General features: G+C 45.7%; 2 protein-coding genes across 2 annotated transcripts in view; one reads left to right on the forward strand and one right to left on the reverse strand.

Moving 5' to 3' along the window:
• Positions 1-5,438, reverse strand: part of JSRP1 (junctional sarcoplasmic reticulum protein 1) — a 60,303-nt gene extending 54,865 nt beyond the window's left edge. The window contains exon 1 of the mRNA XM_042841451.2: positions 5,310-5,438. The gene's annotated coding sequence lies outside the window, so the exon portion shown is untranslated. The remainder of the gene's footprint in view (positions 1-5,309) is intronic.
• Positions 5,439-5,719: 281 nt separating this feature from the next.
• OAZ1 (ornithine decarboxylase antizyme 1) lies at positions 5,720-10,885 on the forward strand. Its single transcript, NM_001289869.1, is given in 5 exon segments — positions 5,720-5,914; positions 8,829-8,974; positions 9,173-9,345; positions 10,161-10,246; positions 10,448-10,885. Coding segments are annotated over 5 exon segments (657 nt in total). The 5' UTR covers positions 5,720-5,792; the 3' UTR covers positions 10,579-10,885.
• The last annotated feature ends 6,559 nt before the right edge of the window (positions 10,886-17,444 follow it).

A 17,444-nucleotide genomic window follows, 5' to 3' on the forward strand; every position in this document is an offset into this window, starting at 1 on the left:
TTCGCTTGTCTTGGTACTTGATTACATCTATGTTGAACTATTAACAATAAGAACAAGTTCTTGCTGCAGTTGAAGGGAGAAAGCAAATTGGCAATCAAAATTACTTGATTTTTAAAGTAGGGGGATTCACAATTTGTCAAAAATGTTTATTCACTGTTTTTGTTGGATTGTTGAGTGTGTAAAACAATGCAAGAATTTCACAGCTATTAAAGGGAGTAATATTTCTTAGCCAGCAGTCAGAGGTGGAGGAGTCCCGTGCTGCTGCTAACATAATGAGCAGTTCCTATTCCCACATTCAAGAAGAGCTACAATAGCCTCATTCAGCTAAGTGGAGAAAATATAGGCCATTATTCATGTTCCCCCTCTAAGTCAAAATATTAATTTACTGCTCTTATTTGCATTTAGGGTGACCAGATGTCCCGGTTTTATAGGGACAGCCCCGATTTCTGGGTCTTTTTGTTATATAGGCTCCTATTACCACCCACCCCCTCTCCCGATTTTTCACATTTGCTATCTGGTCACCCTATTTACATTGAACCTCCTCTTGAACCTGGAAACAGGAACCCCTGACAATGTCTCCACAACCTGTGACTCCACTTCTCTCTTTGCTGGAAGAGTGGACTATAGAAGAGGCTCAAATAGTAATGTTTTCTTCAATTAAGTTTTTTAATTAGTTGATCTTTTTTTGTTTTACATCAATAAAGTGACAGCCATGATTTCAGGGACAGCATTCCACAAGCTGCCAGGACTAGAAATGTTTTGGGGAACCAGCACCAACACTTTCTGGGCTAGTAAATGTTTCTAAGCACTGGTCCTGTGTCATATGATCAGCAACACTTTCAACTCCCGTAGAAACAAAGACATTGGGGGGAGGGGAGACCTAAGAGTAACCTATCTAGCCCATTGCCCTCCATATGGCGCATCCATCTCACAAATATGGCCATGAAAAATGCATCACGGACTATGAAATCTGGTCTTTTGTGTGCTTTTACCCTATACTATACAGATTTCATGGGGGAGATCAGTGTTTCTCAAACTGAGGGTCCTGACCCAAAAGGGAGTTGCAGGGGGTCACAAGGTTATTTTAGGGAGGTTGCGTTATTGCCACCCTTACTTCTGTGCTGCCTTCAGAGCTGGGCAGTTGGAGAGCAGCGGCTGCTGACTGAAGGTCGAGCTCTGCAGGGAGCAGTGCAGAAGTAAGGGTAGCAATACCATACTATGCCCTCCTTACTTCTGTGCTGCAGCTCTACCTTCAGAGCTGGCTACCGGCCAGCAGCCACCACTCTCCAGCTGCCCAGCTCTGAAGGCAGCACCACCGCCAACAGCAGCAGAGCAAAAGTAAGGGTAGCAGTACCACAGCCCCCCCTACAATAACCTTGCAACCCCCCCAACTCCTTTTCGGGTCAAGACCTCTACATTTACAACACCATCAAATTTCAGATTTATATAGCTGAAATCATGAAATTTATTGATTTTTAAAATCCTCTGACTGTAAAATGGACTGTGAATTTGGTAGGGCCCTATCAGATACACTATGAGCATGGGCTGCAGTTGGCCAATGACCTAAAAGGTGAAAGGCTCCATATCCCTTATCCATTATCATCTATCCTGAACAACCCAGTTCAGATTCTCATTTTCCCCAATGGCTATAAGGGAGGCTTGGGAAAACACCAGAGATTGGATCTAAAGTTCACACATCAGTAAACCAGATAAGAAGAGGTGCTTGTAGGGTTATTAGGGTTTTATCTTTCCTTCAAGGCACAGAGGCATGTCACTGCTGGAATATTCCTCATCTCTGCTGGTTTAGGAAACAAGGATTATACAAATATTTTGATATTCCTATTTTCATCATTGGAATGGAACACAACTGTGCCAAGATTTTTTTATTAAGAAAAGGACACTGGTGCCTGTCACCTCAGCTCCCTAAAAAAGCCTTTAACAAATATACTGTCTCAAGCACCAAGTTAAAGATGAAAGCTGCTACAATTTATTCCATTTTACCTGCAGCCCTGGGAGTCAACATAATGATACAGAACTGCTATTCAATAAATATTACTAGCAATAACCATTCCTGTCACTATGATAACAGTCCTGGAGTCAACCTGAACATCCATCCCCGTGGAAGACTTTTCTCAATAATACACAAAGCAAGAATCAGCAGCTCTTATCTGTTGTGTTGCTTTTGGCCTGAATAAGATCACTGAGCTGCCACTCTCTTATTGTTTCAGGTTAGTTTTTGTACCTGCAACTGGCTTCAGATTCAAAAATCAATGGCCAAACATAGGGAGAAGGATCAGATTAGATACTAGTGTTTCTTTCACCTGTTTCGTGCTCCTGGGGTTAAGTGCAGACACTTCCAGCAAAGAATTTCTCCCTCACATCCATTACTCATCCTGCCCCTAAGACAAGTCACTAGCTAGCTAGGTGAGGTCTGTCACATGAGCTGCAGAACAATGCTTTTTTGGCAACAGTATTTATGTCACCATCTTCCACACAGTTTTGACCAGGGTGGTTTCAGGCCATAGCAGATCAGTGGAGATTTGAACATTATTTTCATTTTGCATGTTGTATTGATTAAGTCTCTGTACATGTACTCAGAGTTTCTGGATGGGCACGTCTTAAAATCACAATGAATAAAAGAATGTACAAAAACAACGGCCAAAATCCAGCTAGTCTCTGCAGCTAAGACTCTCTCCCTGGCCAGAGCGGTCTTAAAAAACAAACGGCCATTCACATTCATCAGAAAACCATGACCTTGAAAACTGTATTGTACAAATATTATATTTCTGACAGTTCCTTTCTGTTATACGTACCTTACTCCACGTGCTTTATGGTAACTTAGAGAGTACACTGAATCCCACTATTCAGACACACTCAGCACCAGGCAAACCTTTGTTTTAAGATCTCCTTTGTATCTATGATAATAGGATTAGCCGTCCAGTTTCTGCCTGAGTTTGGTTTTGAAAAGAGGGCTTTTGTGATCTGAAAGATTGTACATTAAAATAGATACACTTGGCCCAATTAAACAAACCCTCGTCATTGGAATACAGTAGTCCTTTCCTGCTTCTGTATTATTCTAACCTTTTCTTTTTTAAATGCATTTAATATAGGTGAAAGGTTTTGAAAATGTTGCCTAAAGAGAGTTGCCCATGGCCACCCAGGCAAGTCAGCAAGAGAACCCATGTTTCTTGACTCCCAATCCCATGTCAAGTATCAGGGGGTAGCCGTGTTAGTCTGTATCTACAAAAACAACAAGGAGTCTGGTGGCACCTTAAAGACTAACAGATTTATAGTCTTTAAGGTGCCACCAAATCCCATGTCATTTCCTTTGGGCCACGCTTGGACTCTGATCATACTGTCAGATCGAAGGAGGCAGACCCTGTACAGATCCAGTTGTAGGACCAAGGCTTTGGTTTCCAAAATGCTTTTGGATGCTGAAAGGCACAACATGTTTCCCTACTGATGTAATGTGTTTGCTGTTGGAGGAAGAACTTCTGCTATTAAAATGGCCAGTGTTTGTTTACTTCCTCATTGCGGTACACAGCACAAAAATGAGTTTTTACATTTTAGACTATCACTACCAAACTTCACCCCCCCCACACATGGACAACTAAAAAATGTCTGAACTATTAATTTGTGTGAATAAATAGCTCTCACGGAGAAGTACTATTATACCTATGACCAAGATTAAAACAAACAAGGAAAAACTTAAAGTTAGGAATGTTTAAAAATTGTGCACTGCCCAAAAAAAGTCTATCTGAGAGTTTGCTCGTCTAGAAAGATGCACTGGATATAATTTTTCAAAACATCTGGAGTGTTTTAACAAGGCTAGCATAATCACTGCAGCACCATGAACCAGGGCAGAGTGAAATTCACCCAGGGCTGTGTGGAGCTCTATGGACTTCAATAAGGCTAAATGCAGTGGGGAGGTTCATCTGCATGGAGCAACTTGCAGCAACAAGACTTCAGTGAGTATTTTTGTCCAATTCATTCTTTTCCTCCTTCCTTCTGTCCTTAGAAATAACACCAAGCTACGTTAAAAACAATGTTAACGCAACATTAGGGCTATAAGCCAAACCATATCAAATAGCCAAGAAATGCAAAATGTAGGGCCCTGCCAACCCCTGCTAATGTGGCCACACTGCACCTTAATGGGTATTTTTTGAAGTTGGTGTGGGAGCTAGGGCTAGCTGGGGAGGGAGAAGGGAGGCCGAGGAGTCAGTGAGCGGGTGGGGGAGGGAAAGAAGTCGGTGTGGAAGCTGGGGAGGGGGAGGGGAGGCAGAGGAGTAGGTGGGCGGGTGGGGGAGGGAAAGATGTTGGTGTGGGAGCTGGGACTAACTGTGGAGGGGGAAGGGAGTCGGTGGGCGGGTGGGGGAGGGAAAGGAGTTGGTGTGGAAGCTGGGGAGGGGGAGGGGAGGCAGAGCAGTCGGTGGGCAGGTGGGGGAGGGAAAGGAGTCGGTGTTGGAGCTGGGACTAGGTGTGGAGGGGGAGGGAAAGAAGTCGGTGTGGAAGCTGGGGAGGGGAGGCAGAGGAGTAGGTGGGCGGGTGGAGGAGGGAAAGGAGTCGGTGTGGGAGCTGAGGCTAGCTGTGGAGGGGGAGGGGAGTCGGTGGGGGAGGGGGAGGAGTCGGTGTGGGAGCTAGGGTTAGCTGTGGATGGGAGTCGGTGAGGGAGGAGTTGGTGTGGGAGCTGGGGAGGGGAGGCAGAGGAGTCAGTGGGCAGGTGGTGGAGGGGGAGGAGTCGGTGGGGGAGCTGGGGTTAGCTGTGGAGGGAAGTCGGAGGGGGAGGGGGAGGAGTCGGTGTGGGAGCTAGGGTTAGCTGTGGATGGGAGTCGGTGAGGGAGGAGTTGGTGTGGGAGCTGGGGAGGGGGAGGGGAGGCAGAGGAGTCGGTGGGCAGGTGGTGGAGGGGGAGGAGTCGGTGGGGGAGCTGGGGTTAGCTGTGGATGGGAGTCGGTGAGGGAGGAGTCGGTGTGGGAGCTGGGGTTAGCTGTGGATGGGAGTCGGTGAGGGAGGAGTCGGTGTGGGAGCTAGGGTTAGCTGTGGATGGGAGTTGGTGAGGGAGGAGTCGGTGTGGGAGCTGGGGTTAGCTGTGGATGGGAGTCGGTGAGGGAGGAGTCGGTGTGGGAGCTGGGGCTAGCTGTGGATGGGAGTCGGTGGGGGAGGAGTCGGTGTGGGAGCTGTGGAGGGGGAGGGGAGGCCGAGGGGCTCCCGGTAGAGAGGCTGCGGGGGCCAGGCAGGTTTCACCACAGACAAGAGTCAGAGGACGCCACACAAGCTCAGCGCATGCGCACAGCGCCTCCGGCCCCCTTACCTCAGGCAGTGGGAGGCGAACTCGGGACTCGAAAAGAGCTCTCCGGGGGGCGTGAACGTTGGCGCCGCCATCAGCCTTCCCCCAATACGAGGCCAGCACATCAAACGCTGCTCAACCCCCTCCGTCCGCAGCCAATCAGAACCGCCGAGCTAGTAAAGCACCCACTCTAGTCCCCGTTTGAGCGTCATCCTCCTCACCAGCCAATAGGAAGAGAGCTCATCCCCCCCCCCCACCCCGTTATGGTCCTCAGCCAATGGGAAGCCAGTCTCTCTGGCGGACAGTTGGCCGTTTACCGCACAGGGACCGTCACCCTCTAGAGGGCGTGGGCGCCGTTGATTGGGCGTGGCCACCGGGAGGGGCGTGGCCAGTCTCCCGGAGCGGCTATATAAGGGGCCGCTGGGCGGACAGGCGCCATTTTGTACGGCAGAGTCTGGGCCGGGGGGAGGCGGCGGAGGGTTTCGGGGTTCGGACCAGAGCGGCCGGATGGTGAAATCCTCCCTGCAGCGGATACTCAACAGTCACTGCTTCGCCAGAGAGAAAGAGGGGAATAAAAGCACCATCATCATCATGCCCGCCGTGCTGAGCCTCAGTGCCGGACAGAGCAGGTGAGGCGCCGGGCCTGCCTCCGCCCTCCCCAGCCCCTCGCTGTGGGCCTCTGAGGGGCCCCCGCCGGGCCGCCCCATCATCCCCGGCGCTGCGTTGGCCCTGTGCCCCTTGAGGGCAGCGCCCTGAGTGTGGGTGCTAGGCTCATCTCGGGGGGGGGGGGGGCGGAGATCACGTGACTTGTCCCCTTTGGGGACCCCCCCCGCCAGGGCACAGGCCTTAGGAGGTCCTTTAACACCCCCCCATCGCGCACGTGGGAGTCGCCCCCCCCCTCCCCACAGGCCTCGTTACTACTTCCCCGTCGAGCAGGTGAGTCCCCCCCTTGCTTGGGGGCGGCCTGCACCTTCGCCGGGGCCTGTCTGGAGCCCCCCGTAGCCCCCGGATCACCACGTCGCTGGGCTGCATTAAATTCGTCTCCACCTCCGCGGAGCAGCAGCGGCGGCGAATCACGTTCCCCTCCCCACGGCGCTGTTCCAGCCTCGCGCCCGCCAGGACCGTCCCTAAAGTAACCCAGAGCCGAACCGGCCACGTGACCGTTAAAGGGCAGTTAGCTGGAGACAGCAGCCACACAGCTGGCTGCTGAAATTGCCAGGATGGCTAACGGGTCAGCAAAGGCACGACGGTAGGTTGCTGCCACAGTGGGGACTTGTAGCTACTCCTCAATAAAGAAAGATCTCCTAGAAATGCCTACCTCAAAGCACTAGACTGTTTCTGGTGTGAAGGCATTTCCTCTGATCGTTCAGAGTGGCAGAAGAGTGGGAAACGTGAGAGCCTTTATGTCAGGGTATATTTACATGCATGGAAACGAACCAAGGTGCTTAGCCTAAAGTAGAACCGAAGAGGGTTATAAAAGCTGCTTGCTTAATCCTCTGATGCAGTTTAAACTATGACTAATTGCTGGGATGAAAACATATGAAAATTACCATGACCTCTGCAGGGGACAGAAAGTAGCTATCAAACCAGTTATGCATTAGAAGTCTGGCTTTCCCTTTTCAGAGACTGTTTTAAGAAGCCATTTTTATTTAGAGAAAGTTATGGTCCAAAAGGAAGGCCATATAGAGGCCGCACAGTGAGCACAACTTTAAAATGTGGTATTAAAAGTAACTCCCAAAGGTAAATGAGCCTTTATGCTACAAAACTGTTCATTAAAAAAAAAAAAGAAATACCACTGGATTAAAGAACTCGGGATGGTAATTCAGACTTGTATTTAAACCCCCCCCCATATATGCAGTTCTATACAAGTGCTTAGTAAATAAAAATGTGGTTCTTATCACACGAGGACAGTGAGATACACTGCTTTATAATTCACCTCAAAAGGAATATTAAAATAAATGTTTAATGCATGTATTAGAGCACTAGTTGAATTCTTTACTGTAAAACTGCTGCACTTTGGAAATTGAATACAACTGAGGGCTCAGATACAATTGATATCAATTGGTCCTAGTTTCTTGTAATTTTATGCAGTATAATACATTCATATTCTAGCCTCACAGTGGTCCCCTTTATTGATCACTTTCAGCATAGGATATTGAACCTGTCAATATATAGCTGTTCAGAGGCTTTCTAATCAGTGGTCTGTTTGTCTCTCCACAATTTTCTGACTGATTTGGAAATCTCAAACTGGTTTGAACTGAGCAAAATGGTGGATTATTTTGTACATGTTTATACCGATTTTGCAAATGGCTGCTGGCACTCACAGATAGGACGATTGTGAAAATTTCCCTAAGGGCCTCGATTGCTGCATCTGCTGAGATGACGCAACCGAGTGTAAGCCTGCAGGGTGAAAGATGGTGCAGAGGGAGGGGCTAATGGGCACAGCAGTCATTCTTGTTACTGTATAAAGCTGATCAGGCAAGCAGGCTTCCTGATGGTATGAAACAACTTGTGTAGAAAAATTAGGTTTAATAGTTTCAAGAGGATGGAATGCTTTAAATAGAGGCTTCTGTAGTAATGATCAGTATTAAATTTAGCAGAGCCGTATAAATGCTCTCTGCATTGGAAATTTTTTTAAAGACGCTCAATATGAAAACTTCAAGTAGGTTTTCGGATTAGTGATATTTTAAGGGAACAGTCTTCAGTTTTTTACTGAAGTCTCACAAACGTACTATTTCCTCGTGAGCTTTGAATGGTGAAAACAATTTGGAGATACCAAAAACAAGTAGAATCTACTTAAACTCTCAAATGTAGAGAAACAAGGCGAGTACTTCCAGAACAAACTCAGCACAAGGTCTGATCTGTATACACAGGGCCTGAGACATCAGCCAAGGCAACACTGTTTTTCATAAAAATGAAAATAAATTATAAAATAATTTATAAGTAAAACTATAGTTAACCTTAGAATTGGGAATTCTAGTACCAGCGCTACTGCGATCAAAACGTTCATACGTAAACCACAAACTGGTCAAGAGGGAGGAAGAATGTCAAGTCTCAGTTCTTTGAACTTCTGTTGGCTTCAGTGGGAATTACTCATTAAAATTGTGAGATTGGACACGGAGGCTATTTCATAATTTAGAAACGTTTCATTTGTCATGCCTGGCGATAACATTTATAGGTTAATTTAACTGTAAAATTTATAATTAAGTTCATTTGTGTTTTTCAGCCTTAACTTTAAATGTCATCAAATCCTTAGCTTTCCTGACACTTGTGGACTTGGCATACATTTAATGTGCCTCTTGTTTTTGTGAACATAGGCCCCTTGCGACCTACGTGTTTTTGTCCTATGTCAAGGAGACTGGCATTCCTTTCCCTTTGCTGGATAAATGCAAGTTAATTAAGACTTAATTTTGCTTTCATAAGCTCAGGCTAATAGCATGTTTTCAATGTGTTTCCTGTTTAAAATGTGATATAAAATGTGAATGCTGCTTGTTTTCTTTATTAGGCTTTATGTAGTTTAACTGAAATCATGATTTTCTTTAGTTCCAGGGTTTCTTTCAATTGCTGTAGTAACCTGGGTCCGGGGCCTCGGTGGTGCTCCTGATGTCCCTCACCCACCCCTGAAGATCCCAGGTGGGCGAGGGAATAGTCAGAGGGATCACAATCTTTCAGCTAATTTATTTTATTCTGTAAGTATATGCAATCTAATGCCATGTAGTCTTAGCTTCATTTTCTTAGTTTATTAATGACTTTTCATATGGTGAAGACTATATGAGAAGGCTATACTACAAATCCTGACGGCAGTGCTCAAGAATTTTGTGCATGTCCATGAGTTTAATTTCAAATTTGTGATGAATTAGAAGTAACTTCCCATCTTATTGTAACAGGATAATCGGCTGAACGTAACAGAGGAACTAACATCTAATAACAGGACAAGAATTCTCAATGTCCAGTCAAGGCTTACAGATGCCAAACATGTTAGCTGGAGGGCAGTGCTGAACAACAACAACCTGTATATTGAAATTCCCAGCGGTGCTCTGCCTGAAGGGAGCAAAGACAGGTATGCAGGATAGAGGTGTAATATGCCCTTTAATGTCTCTTTTCTAATTAGGAATTAACTTCATTACTCCTGAAGAGTGATACTTCTGCATTGGCTACATCCACTTACAGCTGATGATGGGTTTATCATGCAGGCTTCCTTGGCTATAGAATTTCTTCTGTTCCAGTCATGACACAAATCTCGTTTTTTTTAAAAGTGCTATAACAGTGCTAAATATTATTCCTATTTTGGGCATGTGCTAGTGAGAATGTAACCTAAATCTCACTTGTTTCATTCACACTGTGATCCTGAGTCTTCAGAGATGGAAGCTAGCCCTAAAGCAGCATAAACATACTTGCCTTTAGCTGTTGAGTTCTTGCTTTTTTAGCTGCGGAAAGGTTTAGTCTGACTTAAGCTCATCATTTAAGGAGGAAAGTCAACTTATTAATAGTAAAAAGGATTACATGGCTGGTTTGCGCTCTTACAAGTAAAGAAACACCAGATATTACACTTTTATTCATAAACCCTTAACTAACTTCTGTTGGTGTTTGGGCTTAAAGTGCAGTGGCCTCTATCATGGTTAGTGGTATATGCGAATTCTGAGTGTAAAGCTGGAAGTCTAACTGGGCTGTGTGACTTCAAGGGTAAATCTGACCGCCTCTCTTAGCTGTCAGTGTGAACCTGGGTACTTACACTGCTACCTGATTCAGGAACCCAGATTTGCAGGTGCAGACGTGCCCATGAGGTCACTTGCTTGAAAATTTGTCCCCACATAGTTTTGTGCCTCCACAACATTGCTGGAAGGAATTGTCCGTCTCACTGATATTCCACTTTAGTTTTGCAGTTCTTCTTGAGTTTGCTGAAGAACAGCTTCAAGTTGATCATGTCTTCATTTGCTTCCACAAGAACAGAGATGACAGAGGTGGGTGTAAATTGAAGCGTGTTCAATTGCTTTCACCATGTGACTTCAGTAATATAGAAAAGTAGCTTCATATAAATGTAATTGCAGTATATCTGTAGAAATTGGTCTCTTCAGATGTCTCATTACTGCTCCGTTGGCCAGTAGGGATCGTCTAATGATCCGAATATCAGATTAAACTTGTATTCTTTCTACTTTTTGCAGCTGCATTGCTCCGTACTTTCAGCTTTTTGGGCTTTGAGATTGTGAGACCAGGGCATCCCCTTGTCCCCAAAAGACCAGATGCTTGCTTCATGGCCTATACGTTTGAGAGAGACTCTTCGGAAGAAGACTAGATTGCAATGTTTGCCTCTTAGAGCTTTCTTGTTGTCTATAAAGATGAAACTGTAGAAATTTTGTCAACATCTATTATACAGTACTTATACTTGTTTGTTCTTTGTACAAAATATTGTGACCAACTGCTCTGGTGGTGGGATGTTGAAAATTTCAAACTTCATCTTTTCTGAATTTGTGCGCATGTTGTGATTGTGCAAATAAATGCTCACTCCAAATTAGCAGTATATTTCTTGAAGTTTAATATTGTGTTTGTGATACCGAAGTATTTGCTTTAATTCTAAATAAAAATTTATATTTTACTTTTTATTGCTGGTTTAAGATGTTTAAGACTTCCCTCTGGTGGGGAAGCTGTGTCCCAGGCTTTTGAATCAAAATGGTAGGTAAGGGCTGCCAAACTTAACTTTAGTCTACCCTCCTTGCTGACTTCGTAATGTGACCTGTCTGGATGTATTAATCACTTATGTCAAGTGTACCTGGCACTCACACCTCAGTAGTACACAATTTTACAGCACCTATGATGTGTTTAGTTAGACCAGTTAATATTTCATGGGTGATCAGTGGCTGCTATTGAGGGGGTGCCTGAACATGTACAAAGCCACAGTCCCTGTTCAGTAGTGGTTTTACATGATTACCTTGGTGAAAGGAAGACTGACCGGTGTAAAAATAGGTCTTTGACTTGGCTGCTTGCTTTACCTTGTAGCCTTTTGGGGTTTACTTTCAGTAAAAATGGAGTTGGATACCTTGAATAAAGACCACCATTCCACCTCTTTGATCTGTAATGTAACATCTGGATGATCTTATACAGTGTCACATGACCATAATCTGCCAGCATTTACTTTGACCTCCATGTCAGGGATTAACTCCTTGGAGTCTTACTGTTTGACCTGCTGCTGGTAGCAGATGGCCAGTGATATACCCTCTCCTGGTATTATAGTCCATACCTAAAACCTGATTCCTTGGCACTCTAAAATGGGGATGAGGCATATATATTGAAGCTCTTGAACACACCCCAGTGAACTTTCAGACAGCATTAGGTGATTTAATGGCTGGTTTGAGATAGAATTCATAATGGGTGGTAAGGTATTTGCCATTTGCTGGGAGTGTATCTACACTTTGACTAGTACATTAGCAATGAATCAGTGATTCTCCACCAAAGCCTTAAATCATGAGTGATGATTTCCTATGCAGTATATTTAATACAAAGGGAATTCCTCTGTGCCCTTCAAGCATATCCATTTTCTAATGCATCTTAAACAGTCTCTGGTTGCAATGACTGGAGGTGTTCCATATCTCCTTCATCTACAGAGGCACTGCCTGTATGGTGACAGCTGGAGTATTGGATGAGGTCATAGAATCCCTTGAGACTTAAGTCATTTCAGTTTCCTGGTATGAGTGTTTGGTTTTGCATACTGGGCCATTTATTACTAACTGGAAATCATTAATGGTTCTAGTTTAGGGGGAAGCTAGCTCTTTCCAAAGACTAAATTCTGACCCTGGGGCTGTGCTCACTGCAGCTCTTGTAGACACCAGTGAAGTCAGCTCGAGTAACAGGGCAATAAACCAGTCTAGACATGTAGGTGAGTAGTGGGGCCTTGAGGGGAGGTCCTGCTGTGCTATTTATAGCTAGGAAGCACTAGAAAGAGCACAGGCATGGCTCAAAGGGAGCAGAAACCCATGTCACCTGCAGCCATGAGGGGCTGTTTATCTTGTCACTGCGTTCCCCTCCTTGGGCTGAGAGCTAGTCACTAGCTCTGCTGAGCTGACAGGTAGGTACCCAGCCACTGAATTCTCTGCACAGAGGAAGGGAGAAGACAGCAGGGGAAAGTGAATCCCTGGTCCAGATGGCATGAAGATACCTTCCCCTAACATTTCTCACCAGTGCTACTCATACTAGTGATGGGAGGGCTAGTAGAGTCCAGGGGACTTAACTATTATGTCACCTAACCTTGGTCTGGGCAAATGTAGGCACTGGCTTAAATGTTGGCAGCTGCCTAGAAGTTGGTTATGTTCGTACCCCCACTATTGCTTCCACAAGTGGATAGCAACAGGGAGGACATTCAGGAGAAAAATAGTGTAGAGATGGTCTGAGAATGCACCAAGATGAGTGTTGACGGGAAAGCTGGCCCTCATGAGAGCGGTTGGGTGATGGATGGTATCAGCATAGGGCACGCAGTGCTTATGGGTCCTCTCTGACAAGGTTGGTGGTGACCTGTGTCCACGGAAAGGGACTCTGTGCTTGCTAGCTGTTTGGGATGCCCACACCAATGGGGGAGGAAGGGGGGGGGGGACAAAACCCTCAGGAAAATGTGGTTATTTAAAACAAACAAACCCAAAGTGAGTCCAGCTTCTAGAAACGCATTTAATTGGAAATTGGATAATTTCACCAGATGCTTGTTAGAAGCACAGAAAATCAAGGGGCTGGTTCAGTATTGTCTCTTCCACAGTGTTCAGCATCAGCTGCTTCGGAGGGAGAGGCCCGGCAGTGGCACTTTCCTCTTGATTCATGTAGTTAAAGGTCAGCTTATGCCCTGAAGTCTGTGGTTTATATTTCTTCCAAAACTCAACAGTCGTTAATATTTGCTCTGGTCTCTTCTATAGTGTTTGTTTAATTCTGCTCAGCTCTTGGCCTCCATGAGAGCTTGGAGGGGGGAAGCGTTCCACAGACTGACTGCACTGTGTAGAAAAGCATTTCCTTTGAGCAGTTTTGAGTGATCCCACTTAGACCTTTGTCCTTGTATTGCATGCCAGGGTAAATAAGAGCACCTGAACCGCCCCCTCTCAATCATTCGTTACAGCATATACTTTTAGCATCGGCAGTGACTTTTAACATCCACCTGGGAGCTTGGCTTTTAAGGACACATGCAGTAGAGCACTCAATTAATATGACTCCCTGGCTGGATTCCAAGCTTAGCTTTAAGCTGCTAAACAATGCTGCAATATTGCATTATACAGCTAAAATAATCCCTTAACATTGGATTTATTTAAAGGAAGCATTAAGCTTGGAATAAACCATTAACTAACTGCTTAAGGTTTAACTTTTTTCTGTTTCAGTAATTAAAGGGAGTCAGCCAGGAATGGTACAGACTCCAATCAGCAGTAACCTTGAGGGCTTTAAAGGGGATGCCATTACACTGAAATTGACTTAGTCTAGTGACAAAAGGAATTAAAAGTTGAGAGCACTTTGGAACAGGGACCATTCTGCGCTGTTGTACAGTGCTTAGCACAATGGAGTCGTAGTCCATGATTGGGGCTCCTGGGTGCTACCACGCTCCCAATGATCAATTATAATAATACTCCTGCCTGTGTCCTTTGCCAAGTTTTTGTCATCTTGCAATCACATTTGCCTACTTTTAAAAATGTTAATCTCTCCTCTCTTGCTGTGTGAAAGACCCACATAAACAACAAGATGGCCGACTGACTATAAAGGGGAAGTGCTCTCAAATGCATAAAGGTATTAAATTGACTGCATAAACTTGTGAGTGACGAGTGTAACTTTCAATGATGGTCATCGACTTATTTGTAGCAATATTACATAAAAATTGCAGTGCTGTGCTGGTTGCAGGATGGTGAGAGAGATAAAGTGGGGGAGGTAATATCTTTTATTGGACCAACTTCTGTTGGTGAAAGAGAGAAGCTTTCAAGCTCGAAGTTGGTCCAATAAAAGATATTACCTCTCCCGCCTTGTCTCTCAGACAAATTGCAGACAAGTGTAATTTTTAAGGTGATCGCATCGCAGGATAAAAGTCAAAGGCTCATAATTTTAAAAGAGAATAAAAGATGTTCCCATGGTTAGGACACAAGCAGTTTGGGTGACAAGGCTTCCTGTCCTTGTTCCTCCGCAGACATTTTGTTTGACCTTGGGCAAATTGCTAAGTTTCTCTGTGCTTTGTTCTCCATCTTTAAAATGGGGATAATCCTGACCTACGTCACAGGCGTTTTGAGAGGATAAACCCATTAAAGATTGCGAGGCGCTCAAGGACCGCAGTGATTGGGACAGTGTACGAACCAAAAATAGATTAAAATAATGTGGGACACTGATGTGAACCCAAAGTAATTGCATTCATGTCGTTGCGGTTCTTCTGGATTTATGTCAGTGTAACTGAGAGCCGACTTAGGCCTGTGGTAAATAAACAGGAGCATGTTGAGACTGGAGCAAGCACAACAGATCCTTTTTGTTTCTTTGTTTTGCTGCGGCTAGTGCTTCGGTGTTTTACTGCCATCTTGCAGCCAGATGAAGTATTGCAGGAGATAATTGAGAAAAGGCTAACAAGGGTCACCCAGAAAATCAGTGGCAGAGCTGAGTATAGACCCCAGATATCCTAACTCCTCGGGCTGTGCTTTAACCACAAGACAATCCTTTCTATGAAAATCCCCGTCCGTTATAATCTCTCCAAATAGGCATGTATGTGTGTAGCTGACATGGCTCAGCATAAGCAAAACCAGAAATTGACAATGTTCTTTGGCTCACTGTGTTAGCAGACACTTCGGAAGTAAGCATCTTGCGTAAAAGGAAGCATTGCCCAGGCGAAGCCTGTGTTGGAAGGGCGCGGTGTGCCCACAAACACATTCTTTCTACCTCTCAGAAGCCTGTCTGGCTGCCAATGCCTTTGAGGGGTCAGAAACAAATGAAGCTTGTACTATGCTGTAAATCCGATTAGTCCTGCAATAGCCTGTACCTGTAGTACTAATCCGAGCAAAGCTTTCCACGGCACTGGCATAAGCAGGTGTGCTTAGCTAACTTTTATTTGATGGTTTCCCCCTCTGCTTCTGTGAAATTGCAGTTTAAACCTTTTGTTTAGAAGTTAAACGGAGTTGAGGACTTGACTCATCTGGAGCAGTTACTGAGAGGTGGACGCAGAGAAAGCCGAGTGCTGATCTCCAGAGGAAACTTGACTGCCCTGTCTACATTAGCGCTGTCACTAGTGGAGCTGAACAAGTGGGAGCACAGAATCAGAGAAAATGTTGGACTGGTAAGGATCTCGAGAGGTCATCTAGTTCAGCTCCCTGCGCTGAGGCAGGATCAAGTATACCTAGACCAACTTAGCAAGAATATCCTAGAACAGGCACTGCCAGGCCTAAAGTTAGCTTCCTAAATCCACAGTTAGGAAGCTAATAAGATTGGCAGAATTATCAAAGAGGCCTAACATCTGTAGCTTCCATTGACTACAGTGTTGACAATATTTGTATACTTCATTGAACCAAAAATTTGCTATATCCAATCATGCTTTAATCTTGAGAGAAGACTGCGGGGACCGGATAACTTGTCAAATATGTTAAGAACTGTTATAAAGAAGACCACGATCAATTGTTCTCCATGTCCACTGAAGGTAGGACAAGAAGTGATGGACTTAATCTGCAGCCAGGGAAGACTTTATAACCATCAGGATAGTTAAGCTCTAGAATAGGTTTCAAAGGGAATGTGTGGAATTCCTGTCAATGGAAGTTTTTAAGAAGGGGTTGGACACAAACACTCTCAGGGATAGTCTAGGTATACTTGGTTCTGCCTCAGTGCAGGGGGCTGGACTAGATGACCTCTTGAGGTCCCTGCCAGCCCTCCATTTCTATGGGTACGTCTACACTACGAAATTAGTTCGAATTTATAGAAGCCGGTTTTATTGAAATCGGTTATATACAGCCGATTGTGTGTGTCCACACAATAAAATGCTCTAGGTGCTCTAGTCGGCGGACCGCGTCCACAGTACAAGGCTAGCGTCGACTTCCAGAGCATTGCACTATGGGTAGCTATCCCACAGCTATCCCACAGTTCCCGCAGTCTCCGCCGCCCCTTTGAATTCTGGGTTGAGATCCCAATGCCCGGATGATGCAAAACAGTGTCGCGGGCGGTTCTGGGTACATGTCGTCAGGCCCCTCCCTCCCCCGTCACAGCAACGGCAGACAATAGATTCGCGCCTCTTTACCTGGGTTACCTGTGCAGACAACATGGAGCCCGCTCAGCTGAGCTCACCGTCACCATATGTCCTCTGGGTGCCGGCAGACGTGGGACTGCATTGCTACACAGCAGCAGCTGCTAACTGCCTTTTGGCGGTAGACGGTGCAGTAGACTGGTAGCCTTCATCGGCGATCTGGGTGCTGGCAGCCGTGGGGCTTGCCTTTTGGCAGTAAATGGTGTATTACGACTATTAGCCGTCCTATTACAAGTCGGGTCATCGCACGTTAGCAGAGTCTTCCCCGAGCAGCCGATTGTGCAATAGGCCCGAAGACCATCATCATACGCCGCCCCGTATTTGCTGCCAAGCACCCAGAAAGATGCCGAGGGCTATCAGTCACACTGCACCGTCGTCTTAAGATGTAAAAAATAGATTTGCTCTGTATTCATTTGCTTCCCCCTCCCTCCGTCAAATCAACGGCCTGCTAAGCCCAGGGTTTTCAGTTTAATCTTTGGGGGGAACATTCTGTGTGACAGTTGTTTGTGTTTCTCCCTGATGCACAGCCACCGTTCTTGATTTTAATTCCCTGTGCCTGTATGCCATGTCGTCACTCGGCCCGCCCTCCCTCCTTCCCCTAGTCCGTCAGATACTACGTTTGCGCCACAGCTCAGAGAGCCGAGAAGCGGTTCGCGCCTTTTCTTTGAATTCTGGGTTGAGATCCCAATGCCCGGATGATGCAAAACAGTGTCGCGGGCGGTTCTGGGTACATGTCGTCAGGCCCCTCCCCCCACGTCACAGCAACGCAGACAATAGATTCGCGCCTTTTTACCTGGGTTACCTGTGCAGACAACATACCACGGCAAGCATGGAGCCCGCTCAGCTCAGCTGAGCTCACCGTCACCATATGTCCTCTGGGTGCTGGCAGACGTGGGACTGCATTGCTACACAGCAGCAGCTGCTAACTGCCTTTTGGCGGT

Source organism: Chrysemys picta, chromosome 25, assembly GCF_011386835.1.
Source record: "Chrysemys picta bellii isolate R12L10 chromosome 25, ASM1138683v2, whole genome shotgun sequence".
Classification (NCBI taxonomy): Eukaryota; Metazoa; Chordata; order Testudines; family Emydidae; genus Chrysemys; species Chrysemys picta.